General features: G+C 31.7%; 2 protein-coding genes across 3 annotated transcripts; both read right to left on the bottom strand.

Moving 5' to 3' along the window:
* Nucleotides 1-1,900: 1,900 nt before the first annotated feature.
* LOC120274491 (26S proteasome non-ATPase regulatory subunit 10) lies at nt 1,901-4,005 on the bottom strand. The gene is made up of 5 exons (XM_039281033.1): nt 3,780-4,005; nt 3,576-3,708; nt 2,901-3,025; nt 2,618-2,764; nt 1,901-2,182 (listed from the first exon to the last, which is right to left on the bottom strand). Exons 1-5 carry the CDS (start codon nt 3,960-3,962, stop codon nt 2,048-2,050), a joined length of 723 nt encoding a protein of 240 aa, XP_039136967.1. The 5' UTR covers nt 3,963-4,005; the 3' UTR covers nt 1,901-2,047.
* Nucleotides 4,006-5,918: 1,913 nt separating this feature from the next.
* Nucleotides 5,919-9,444, bottom strand: LOC120274468 (probable WRKY transcription factor 57). Of its 2 annotated transcripts, XM_039281004.1 has the most exons (4): nt 8,963-9,444; nt 8,096-8,239; nt 6,991-7,397; nt 5,919-6,845 (listed from the first exon to the last, which is right to left on the bottom strand). In XM_039281004.1, the coding sequence occupies exons 1-3, from the start codon at nt 9,301-9,303 to the stop codon at nt 7,013-7,015; spliced, it is 870 nt and encodes a 289-aa protein (XP_039136938.1). In that variant the 5' UTR covers nt 9,304-9,444; the 3' UTR covers nt 5,919-6,845; nt 6,991-7,012. The 2 variants fall into 2 exon arrangements, with proteins under 2 accessions (XP_039136938.1, XP_039136937.1); XM_039281003.1 differs by having other exon boundaries at nt 5,919-7,397.
* Between the last annotated feature and the right edge of the window lie 3,194 nt (nt 9,445-12,638).

Below are 12,638 nucleotides of genomic sequence, written 5' to 3'. Positions count from 1 at the left end.
AGAGTATCTCTTAGCACTGAGCCAGAGTATCAGCTACTTCACCTTGGAACACCAAACAGCTTCACATAATAAAATTTATAACAGGGGGTTTTCTGCAAAATGACCAAACTTTGGTCAATTTTTTTTCAGAAAACCCCATTATTTTCTATAAATAAATTGTTACTTTTCATGAGGATGCTATCATAAACTATAACAAATTTACAGCAATTTTGCACAATTGCTGTTTACTTTATTTTTTTTATATAAAAAATAGATAAAACACATTCATTGCATAGAATATCTCTTAGCACTAAGTCAGAGTATCAGCTATTTCACCTTGGAACACCAAACAACTTCACATAATAAAATTTATAACAGGGAGTTTTCTGCAAAATGACCAAACTTTGGTTAATTTTTTCAGGAAAACCCATTATTTTTTATAAATAAATTGTTGTTTTTCATGAGGGTGTTATCATAAACTATAACAAATTTACAGCAATTTTGCAGAATTGCTGTTTACTTCATAATTTTTTTATATAAAAAAAATAGATAAAGCACATTTATTGCATGTAAGAGATACAATAAAACAAGTCCATTGGAGGTGAAAACTGACAAAATACATAGCCAAAATGCAATTAAAAAAAAATAGAAAAGAGACAATAAAAGTTCACGGGAAACACAAAGGAGCCTTAAGGCCTAAGGATTTACAAAAAGAAAATGACATGTCTCACTTCATACAACCTTATAAACAGGCATTTATGTGAAAGAAATAAATGTTATGCCATTTTTTTTGTATGATCGATGCTATTATCAAATAGATTTATCGAATAAATTTTTCTAATATTGTGGATGCCAACTTGTCATCCATATCCTCATGCACACCATTATTTTTATATAAACTTCAAATTTAAACTTTAAAAATCTTTAAATTCTTAAAAAAATTAATATAATTATAAAACTATATTTAAAATCTTAACCACAAATACTACAAAATCTATACCTAATTTAGGGTTTAGGGAAAGAATTTTCAGTTTATTTATCATTTACGATTGAATGGTTAAATTTAAATTTTAGATAATAAAAAAAATAAACAAAAAGATAACGATAGAATGGCATGGATGGGATGCTGACATGAATGCCAACTTAACATCCAAATCATTAGGGAAACATATTTAGTTATCATTACTCTTTTTTTTCATAAACCCAAATTTATATTTGTTGGAAAATGTGTGAATTTTATGAAAACACCCTCAACTTAATAAAAATTTATAAAATGGAGTTTGCTGCAAAATAACCTAATGTGAGTTATTTTTGCAGGAAACCCCAGTATGTTTATAAACAACTTTTGTTTTCACGAGGATGTTTTACAAAATGTCAGTAATTGGTGGCAATTTTGCAACAACACCCTTTAACTTGATAAAATTGTAATATTGGTTTTCCGCAAAACAAACTTCTCGGCATTTTTACAGGAAATCCATAAAAAAAATTTGAGAATAAAAAGACTTTTTTTTTTGAGAAAAAAAAAAAAAGACAGGAAGACAAAAATTATAAAGGTGTATATGTTAATATCCCTTCCTATTTTCATAAAAAAAGAAAGATATATGTATATATATAGGGCTACATTTACTTTGAATTATATTTTGTGTGTTCTATTTACAAAAAGGAAAGAACACAACACAGCACATAAAAGCCAAGATGAAAGTGATGCTTCACCTCACTCCTTTCTTTTCTTCTTTAATCTATGAATTTTAGAAAAAGTAGGGTTTATGTTGATAAAATGGCTCCTTATCTTCACTTGTGGTTTCCATGCTCTTGTTTAATGCCAAAAATCCAGCTCTAAATGTCTAGAGTGACAGCTTGTTTCCAACTTGAAACTCATTTAGCTGTGAATCATTTGGTTTCATTATCATCTTTGCTGGCATAACAATAAACCCTAAAAACTTTTTACTCATTGAGATTTTAATCAACAAGAAATTCAACAACAAACAATGTACATGTCTAAATAGCTTGAAAAAGTTTCAGAAAGACACACTCTGTTCATCATCTTCTGTTTCTATCTGATCAAGATTTAGTCTTCCAGCATGACCTTGGCAGCATCAACTAGAACAGGTCTGAAAGTATCTGACGCACGGCCGAGAACTGTGTAGCCTTCCTTGTCTTCTGCATCGACGTTGGCTCCGTGCCGGATAAGCAAAAGAGCAACCTGTATACAATTTGAAGATTTCCGACTCTTGAGTTCAGGTGTTTGATGATGCATTACTGATGGATGCTTGCCTTAAACCAAGAAATAAGATTCTCGACGTTTACCTTCGCTTTTGAGTGTAAGTCTAGCTACTGTTGTTCAACACCAACATATTCAAATATCTAATTCCATCAATGATCTAGAGTTCAAGTAACTTTTATTTCAACCACACAATGATTCATGAAAGCTATAGCATCTAATTATGACTGCTTTCACAATCTATTCAACACTAACCTAGCTTTTCGTGATTTGCCTTATTACTCTACATCATTTTGAAATATGCAAGGTAAAATAGGGAAAAAAAATTCTTCATATGTCTTCAACCAAACGCATGGGTTTATTATATCAGACCAAAGATTCATGGTTACTGTGAACAGACTATATTCAACAATTTACCTCTTTATTTTCGCAGATAACTGCATTCATTAGAGGTGTTTCGCCAGCCTTGTCGACAGCATCAACTTCAGCACCTTCCTCGATCAATAGCTCACACATCTCCGAGTTACCTACGCTTGCTGCTCTGTGCAGTGGAGTACAACCAACCTGAATGAAAGCATCTTCTGAATTTTATTTATACAGCATTTACATTATCAATACTGGTGATGAAATAATGCAGAATTGAAGCATAACGAACATCGTACAAAGATAGACCAAGAATCAAAGTAGATATTTCACAAACCTTATCTTTTCTATTGAGTTTCGAACCATGAGAGATCAGAATTTCAGCCACTTTCAACCAGCCCTTGCTAGCAGCATAATGAAGCGCAATACGACCACCATCATTAGCTAAATTTACATCAGCTCCTGCTCAAATATTATCCATATACTTATCTAATCTTGGAGAAATACAAAAAAACAAAAACATGTAGAAGTTGATTGATCGGTGCTGTAAGACATCAATTTAACCACAAAAACTATGTATAAACAAGAATTTTCCAGCATCACCATGAAATATATCAAGAATTGGGGCGAAAAAAAAGGTATCTTGAATCTCCAGGATGCAACATAGTTTTTCCTTTTGACAAAGAAGCATACCTTGTGATAATATATGAAATCAATAGAAACATGCGATTTCCTTTTGTTTACTTTGTAGATTACTGAATTGTAAGTAACAGCATTGCAATAAATCATCAAATTACAAGCGAAGTAAGAGCATTGTATCTAATAGAGATCTCAGTTGAGCTTTCACTGATGAATGTGATAAAAAAGTTCATAGCTTTTCCCAATTTCCCTCACAAAATCCATCTTCCAAAAACCCTAATTTCCATTTCTTGCAAGTAAATCTAAAGACAATTTAGACCAATTGCACCCAAAAAAATCACAACTTTCACAAAAAAAGAGAATCAAAACTCACCTCTAGTGAGCAAAATCTCAACAATCTCCACATTTCCCGAACTCGAAGCGGAGTGAATCGGCGCCCAACCTTCTTCATCAGTACTATTAACACCACTCACCGCCGGATCCCCCTTCGCCAGCACTCTCACTACCTACTCCACCAAAATCCACATCATAACCAAAAAAAAAACGAAGAAAAACGAGATAACCCCACAACAAACACCTCGCTGTGGCCGGAGGAAACAGCGACGTGGAGAAGGGAACGGCCGTCCTCATTCCGGAGAGAGGAAGCCCGTCGGAGCTCATCATCGGAGAAAGACGCAAAGAGCGATGCTTTACCACTCTCCGCCACACGGAATAGGTCCTCGGGCTTCGCCTGCGCATCAATCTCCATGCCCATCGCCATTACTCTCAGCTTTCGAGCTTTCAAGCTTTTCTAGGGTTTAAAGTGTGCATTTGGCGTGGAATTTTATTTTATTTTATAATTTTATATATATATAATTTTTATATTTTTTTATTATATTTTAGATAATTTTGTTGTTTATTTTATAATAAAATTTTTCTGCAAACTTCACCGCTCGAGTCAACCATTAAATAGCCCAATGGTTTGACGGGAAGTCATGGGTTCAAATCTCTCCCCCCGAAAATAATGTTTATACACTGTTCATCCGGGATTCTTATACTATTCTCATACTATACATACACTGTATATCCGGGTTTATATTCATATAGAAATGACGCTTGTCGTCTATTATTCAAAAACTTCACCGCACGAAATAAAGATCTCTCAAGTTATGAATATTTTCAAACCGATTTTATTATTAATTTTTATTTTCAGACCGCTGAGTGTTAATAAAGTTATTTTCTATTAAAATTATCATTTACTTCTGAAAATTATAAAAACTTTGCAGAGAATTGAAGTAACTTGTGAGCCCATCTAAAGCAAGAGCCTGCATTATGTTAATGGTAAATAATGGGGTTCCTATTTTAAAAGACTAGTTTAAAAAAAAAAAAATTGCCTAATTTTATATAGGTCCATGATTTTTTTAGTGCATGACTAACATGGAATTAAATTGATTTTTTATGGGCCCTGATATGATGTAAGAGTTGAGTTCGCTCTTGCATTTGGCACGTGTTTGTTCAAGGCAAGAGTTAGGTCTCAATATTGAACGAGTTTACGTTTTTAGATCGGTATAATTTTGTTTAATATTTAAAAACACTTAAAAAGACTACACTAAAAAATTTAATTATTTTTTAAAAATTAGAGAAAAATCAAAATTGAAAGACAAGTTTGAGAAATCTAATTAAGCATAAAAAAAAAACCATGGTTAGGGTTGGAAAATATTAAGGGTCAAAAAAAAAATTTTGCTTGATTTTTTTAAAGTACATAATTGTTGAATAGTATATGATTTTTTTTTTTAGATAACATTTGAACGTGATATATATCTCAACAACTTAAATGATTGATGTACGGTCTTTCTAAAATTTATTATTATTTCAAAAGTAAAGTTTCATAAGTTTTTTTTTTATTATTATTTTATTAATTGAAATATTAACGTTGTATATTATTCGAAAAATTTTATCTATGGTTGAAAACTCAAGGATGACAAATGTATGGTGCTTAATTGGAAATTTGGTTGTTTTATTTTAAAAATAAAAAATCATACTATTTTCAAATTTCCAAAATTAGTTCATATTAACTGATTTTAATTAATTGACAAATTAACGAAGCCAAATTACAACACAATCACAGTTACATAAGTACCAACAACCGGTCACCGGAATTACCAGAATAGCCCAAAATATATAAATTATTTAAACTCAAAATATAGACAACTTGGGTGATGTGATTGGGCTCAGACAAGACTCCCATCAACTCAACTCATTGAAATCATGATGTGAATGTTGATGGGGTTGTAGTACACTTCAAAATTGACAAACGACCAAACTTTCATAGCATGACATATTTGGCATATTGACTGCTCATCTAATTCATTCATATCATTATTCTTTTCTTATTCTCCTAAAACTATTATTATTAATATTGTTATTTTTAAGGTCAAAATATCAAAACGGTCACTTTATCTTGCGTTTTCTGTCCTTTTATTCTTTTTAATATAAAATTCACTTTTTTGATCTTTATATTTGCACATTCTGTCCTTTTGATTTTTTCAATTGACGGATATGCTCTTTTGGTTTTTCTAGTTGATGAACTGGAGAGATCAATCAAAAAGAATAAAAATGTGTAAATATAAGAATCAAAAGAGTGAATTTTATAACTAAATGACGAAATATCCAAATACAAGAACCAAAAAAATAAATTTTATATTAAATGGACTAAAAAAACGCAAAATAGAGAGACAATTTTGATATTTACACCTATTTTTAATAGAATCCAGACGAATCACGTGTCACGGATATGCAAAAAATGGAGTTAATTACTCAATACAATAGTGCTCTCATCTTACTAGACAAACACTTTACACAGATGACTTTGTGCCAATGAGCTCCTGAAATTAATATCGTCAAGACATCATACTTTTTTTTTATTAAATTTGAATTTTAAATAAAAATACTAATGTTATACTCATGTACATATAAGACTTTATTAGTTTTTTTTTTAAAAAAAAAAGAAAATTTGTTTTAACTTGATATATCATTTACAAGATATCTACATCATTCTACATCAAGAAGATAAATGTATTTTAATATAATTAATGAAAAAGTCCATCGAATTGAACCTATGGTTGGTTTTTATTTTTTTAAGGTTTATTAGGAAAATAATTTTATTCATATTTTCTGGAAAAAATAATTAAAAAATAAAATTTAAATGAAAAAGGCCAAGTCGACTTGATCACAGATCCAACGAACGGTACAGATCAAATCACGGTTTCACCGGCGTGACGTAAGCTACCGACAAGCTTTTCAACACGCAACGCGCCGTTCTTGTCGCCATTCCTCTACCCAATCAATGCCCTAAGTTTTTCTTTTAAATAAAATAATAATAATAATATAAAATAACAGAGAAACGAGGGAAAAAATCTCAAGATGCCACGTGGCAATAAGATTAGGGTTACAACAAAGCATGACGTAGCGCTCAGTAGAACTACTACTACTACCACCACCATGAATGAAGGAAAACATCAATTTGAAACTCTGAATTAATACATTCTAATTTTAATGCAACAAAAACAAAAATAATAAAAAAAAAAAAAGAAAAAGAAAAAAAGGTATAAATAAAGGTAGAAACTCTTTGAACTGCTACTGAGGATCAAATTCATGTCTATATCTGCATTCAATGCAACCTCTACTACCATCATGAACATCAAACAGATATTATAAAAACTTAATTATAAGCTTATACTTCAAGTTAGCATTCTTAATTAATTAACCTACTCTTCATATATATATATATATATATATGAGAAGTATACCTTGTAATTAGAGTGTGAATTCTTATCTGTTTCTCATTCCTGGAGGAACAATGTCACCTAAAAGGCCTTGATCAGTTGGAGGAGAATTAGCAGAAACTCTCTCAATTAAAGTAGGACTATCATGTACTTCTTCATGTGGAAGTTGAAGGAGTTGCACTGGATGAATTGAATTGTTTTGAGGGAATGAGATTGGAGGGTAATAGATGTGGGGGATTGATGAGGTAGCCAGTTGAGTTGCGAGGGCGGCGGCACCGTGAATGTGTCCGGCTCCGCCGCCTCGTGGAAATGTGACTGAGTGGTGGCAATGCTGGCCTTCATATGTTGTGATCACAATTCCCGGGTCTTCCGATGATCTTTCGACTCTTTTTTTCACCATGCATTTGCTGTTTGTGCATCTGTAGTAACTCCTGCAAATTAAATTAAGTTCTTAATGCAAGGTGAGTTTTTTTGTACATACACTAATAATGTTCAGTATGATTATCAAATAAAGTGTATATATATATATATATTGAGTACAAAGTTAAGAGTATGGATTTCAATCAGTCAATCTGTTTCATATGAGAATATATAGGAAACAGGTTAACAAACCCTAAATTTGTCATATGGAAGAGATATAGATTGACAGTTCATATAATTTATGAAAGATACACTCACACCAACCGTGGAAATTGAATGAAAAGTATTTTAAAGGATAAGAAAAAGACAGGAGCGTGAACACTTTGGAAAGGGCCTGTCTTTCATAGGCAGAAAAGAGCACAGCCTAACAAACCCTAAATTTGTCGTTTGAAGAGAGATAATGACAATATATATCTGAAACAAGAAGAGTGATACGCTTACATCAACCATGACAACAAACAAAAACATACTAAGGAGAAGACAAACACTGATATATATATATATATGTTCACCTTGGAAATGGGCTATTTTTCATAGAGAGCAAACCATACATATATACAGCCTAGCAAACCTAACTATATATATATGATAAATAAAAAACTGAGGAAATCTGTAAACATAGAGAGATATATACACTAACAAGCTAGACCAACCATGAAAATGAAGATAAATAATTGAAGCAGTAAAAGAGCACAGAAATATAGCTGACCTTGGAAAAGGGCTATTTTTAACAGCTTTCTGCCCATATTTTCTCCATCTATAACCATCTTCAAGATGATCTATATCACTCTTAGTCATGAATGCAACTCTGGGTTGACGTGTTCTCTTTTGTCCTTTTTTAGTCGCTTTACTTCTGCAACCAAATTTATACACACACACATTTATATACAAATTAAGTAACATGAGCACATAACAACATTGAAAAAAGAGCAATTTTGTAATATTAAAAGTGAAAACATTCAAAATAAGTAATTTCTATGAACAAAGTAAATAAATAATTCCAAATTGACAAAATGGTTGAAAATTCATAAAAGAATCAGTTGAAACATAGAAAAATGAAGTAATTCTCAGACAACACCTACCAACACAAATATAGAAAGCATGTTGAGACTAAACTTATCAAATATATATAGAAAGTATATATATGAAGCATACCAACTCATAGAATTCAACCAAATTCAGAAGAAAAGAATTAATTAGTTATAAAAAGGTCATTTTAAAATGAAAATGCTTGAAAATTCAGCCAAGTTTCCTTCTATTTTCTTAGTATATATATATAATGCATGCTGACTAAACTCCATTTACATTAATATATATATATATATATAATTTAATTAGTTTTTTTATTTACGAGATTAGCATGAAACGCGGCTTTGAAATGCGAATTAAATTTTTTTTTTTTTTAAGTTTTGGTTTTTTTTATTCGAATTAATTTTTTTAAAAAAAAAGGAAAAAAAAAAAATGGGAGAATGGTATAGTATAGTGAAGCTTTGGAAAACGGCCTCAATGTTGAAGATTATTACGGACCATGCCACAGAGGAGTACACTGTTAAGGAGAGAGAACGGGAACACTCACGGCGTCTCAGAAGCCGATTTCTCGCCGGGCTCCGATGAGCCTCTGGGCGGAGGAGGTGGAGGAGCGGTGTCATCACTGGAGCTTGAAGACGCCGCATCACCGGATCCAGCCGCCGATCGTGGTGACAAGGCATGGATCAAGGTCGGAGGAGGGGGGTCGATGAGATCCATGCCGGAGACGCCGCTTGATTCGAGAGGAATACTCCATCCGAACTCGCTCAAAAGACTACTCTCTCCATCGTGGAAGTAGCTCGGCGATGAAATTCCGGCCCCATCGCCGGCGAAAGCCCAGCTTGAATCTCCTGACGCCTCGGATCTCAGCGCCCGCCCCTTCTCCTCCATCACCCCAGGCCGTCAAAGGTTTAGATGCAGCGATGGTGATGCCGACTGCGGTGAGGGTTTCGATCCCGGAGCTTCGTCGTTGCGGCGGTGGCGGTGGCGGAATTCTTAGTGGTTCCTTGTTCTTCTATGCATCCTCTGTTTCTTTTTCTGGGGCTTTGGAGACGACGCGTTGGAGCTTTTTGAAGCTTCTCTTCTCTCTTCTACATTGACATTTAAAAAAATAATAATAATAATAATAATTTAATTAATTATTAATAATTAATTTACAAAATTATAGTTTTCAACTATTTATTTATTTGAAATTATAAGATGAAATATATATATATATATTTTCTTATATACTATGAAATTTAGTTATTTCACACAAAATTATAAAAAATTAGTTATTTTTTTTAAATTATCTCTAATTTATAAATTAATATTTCTTTCCCCTATTTAATTCTAATAATAAAGTTGAATAGAATGTTAAATATAATTTTAGAATAAAAAAAAATTATATTAAAAATGATAGATAGAAAAAATGCGAATTTGTGACAGATAAAAAAAAAAATGAAAAGAGCCAACGGCCTTTGGGTCAAGGAGGACCCGGGATCGAACCTCATAGTCTACGCAAGGTGAGGGCATGTGAGTCGGTGTTGAGCTTTGCTCTCTACACGTGCACATCCCTGGGTTCTGGTGCTTGTCGTTTTTTTCAAAAAAAAACAAAAAAAGTGGTGTATATATATATAGTTATTTAGAAAATTAGTTTTATGTGTGAAATAAAGGAAAGTTTTGGTGTTTATCCAATCTTAACTAGAACGTTATAAAATAATAATAAAATTATGTGGAGAATTAAGAGAAAACTGTTGTATTGATGAATGAATTATTTTTTTAAAATAATAAAATTAGTTTATATAAATTTTTGAGATGACGTGGAGGGTTTGGATTGGGTAATAGTGGAGGGAAAGTGGGGCCCGGGGAGTAGAGGGACGGTACGGCGGAGAGCTAATGGTGATGGTGGTCCTCGGCGAGGGGTGGCGATGGAGAGTTGTGAACCGTTGGATTCATGGTACGATGAGATGGTTAAAGAGAGGTGGGAAAGGATCCAACGGACAGTTTTGAATGGGAGATTTAATGACGACGTGTACGGCTTTGATTGCTGGATGCGCTTGGATTCCGCGGACCGTGGGAGATCACATCGGCCGAGTTTTCTCAGAAATTATATATATATATTTTTTGATTTAAATAAAATAAAATTTTCATTAAACAAAGTGTCTTGTTTTTTTATACATATATACAGCTAAAACCTAAAATTACGTATGTATTTCTCATAAAATTCCTTCTTTTAAATAGCTTCCAAAATAGCGAAATTTTTTCTATAATGTACGGGCCGTGTGGCCTATGAATGAACCTACAATTGATTATCCAACCCGCATATCCTCACATCGGTGATATTGGCATCCTACTCACAATAAAGAATTCATTAATACTACAATATTGCTGGAATATGAGATTTTTTTGGAAAACATAGATTTTTAAATGTGTTGCATATAATATATATATATATATATATAAGAAAAATCATCTTGGGGCGTTTTTGGGACGTTCATAGCAACGTCCCCAGATTTAAAAAAGTTTGAGAGAGAAATGAAAGAGAGAGGGAAAAAGAGGTGCATAAACAATAAAAGCAAAAGTGCCTGAGCATAGTATTTGCTTCCATTGGGTTGTTCTAGTGTTCCTTGGGTGTAATATAAGTTTTATACACCCTACTTTTTCACTGTGCTACTATTTATAAATATTGTAAAATTATGCATCTTAATGATCTCGACAATTGATTTTGATCTAGGGTTAACAATCAACATACTTAGAATTGATATTTGAGCACGCCCATAGAATACTCAACCTCATATATATATATATATATATATATATATATATATTGAGAAAAAAATTGTGGTTCATGTATATATACCTAGCAGGCGTGCTCCCACAACTAGGGACTTTTTTTTTTTAAACACCGATTTTTTATTATTCTAATATTCATTAAATATAAAAAAAATATATAATAAGTATATAAAGATTAAAATGAAAATTTATGATATAAATTTATAAAATAAACTGTCATATATACATATGGAAAAAGATCATTAAGTAAGTCACTAGATTTGAAATCTAGGAACATTTTAAATCTAAGCCGTCGGATCATCATCCGACAGTTGATTGTTTATATAAACATTGTACATTTTTTTACTGTTCATGATTAATGTATAATATGATAGAACTGTTCATAATGATAAGAGCCGTCAGATTGTGGATATCCCTAAATTTCAAATCTAGAAACATCTCTAGATGATGGGTCCTCTATATATATATATACCTAAATGACATTTGAACTTAAACGTGTATATGGATATGATTTTTAAAGCTATATACAAAAATAAATAAGTAAAATAATTAAATAAATAGAAACACACATACATACATGATACATGCATATATATATATAATAATTTTTTTATTTTGCAGGGTTATAATAGTAAAATAAATAAATAAGGGACGGTGGAGGATTGGTGGGGCCCATGGGGAGAATCTTTTAAGGCAGGTAACTTGGCCCGCAAGGAAGCGGGTCGTTATCTCAAAGAACGATTTTACATAACTATACCCTCTGCCACGTGGCACCTCCTCATGCTTCATTAAGGCCCCATCCCTCCTTTTTTTCCCTTTATTATTATTATTATTATTTTATTTGGTTTCATCTCAGGCTTAATTAACTTAATATTTCTTATATATATATATTTTTTTTTAATTTAATCCTATTAAATAATTCAATTTTATAATCACATTCTAAGGATGGAAAGCGAGGGAGTTTGGGGGCATTTTGTTTGTTTTATGGAAATGGGATACAACCTTATAGAAAAAAACACCCTAGTGAAGAAACTTTTCACTTTAGTTGCATTAATTTTTTATTTAATAAATAAGGGGTCTAAATAACCATGATGGACGAAAACAAACAACAAAAGCATAATATTTGTTATTATTATTATTATTATTATTTATTAATTTTTGTACTAAAATAATTAATTAATAAAAATTAATTTCTCTTTCCTCCCCATGGAGAGGGTGAGAGATCAATTTTTTCTCCAACGGTTGAAGTGAGTGTTTTTGTTCATATTATAAAAAAAAAAATTATTTAATTTTAGTTTTTTAAATAAAAATAAATTTATTCATTTCGACCCTTATAAGTAAAACAATTCATAATAAACCGAGATTGGTCCAATTAGTAGATGTTAATGTTGAATAAATAAGTCATTTTGAGTTTTGATCGCTCTCATGAAAACAATGTTTTATTTATTTTT

The sequence above is a fragment of the Dioscorea cayenensis genome, chromosome 13 (genome assembly GCF_009730915.1).
Source record: "Dioscorea cayenensis subsp. rotundata cultivar TDr96_F1 chromosome 13, TDr96_F1_v2_PseudoChromosome.rev07_lg8_w22 25.fasta, whole genome shotgun sequence".
NCBI classification, from domain to species: Eukaryota; Viridiplantae; Streptophyta; class Magnoliopsida; order Dioscoreales; family Dioscoreaceae; genus Dioscorea; species Dioscorea cayenensis.
Note: the sequence above shows the minus strand (reverse complement) of the source record. Positions and strands in the feature narration are given on the sequence as shown.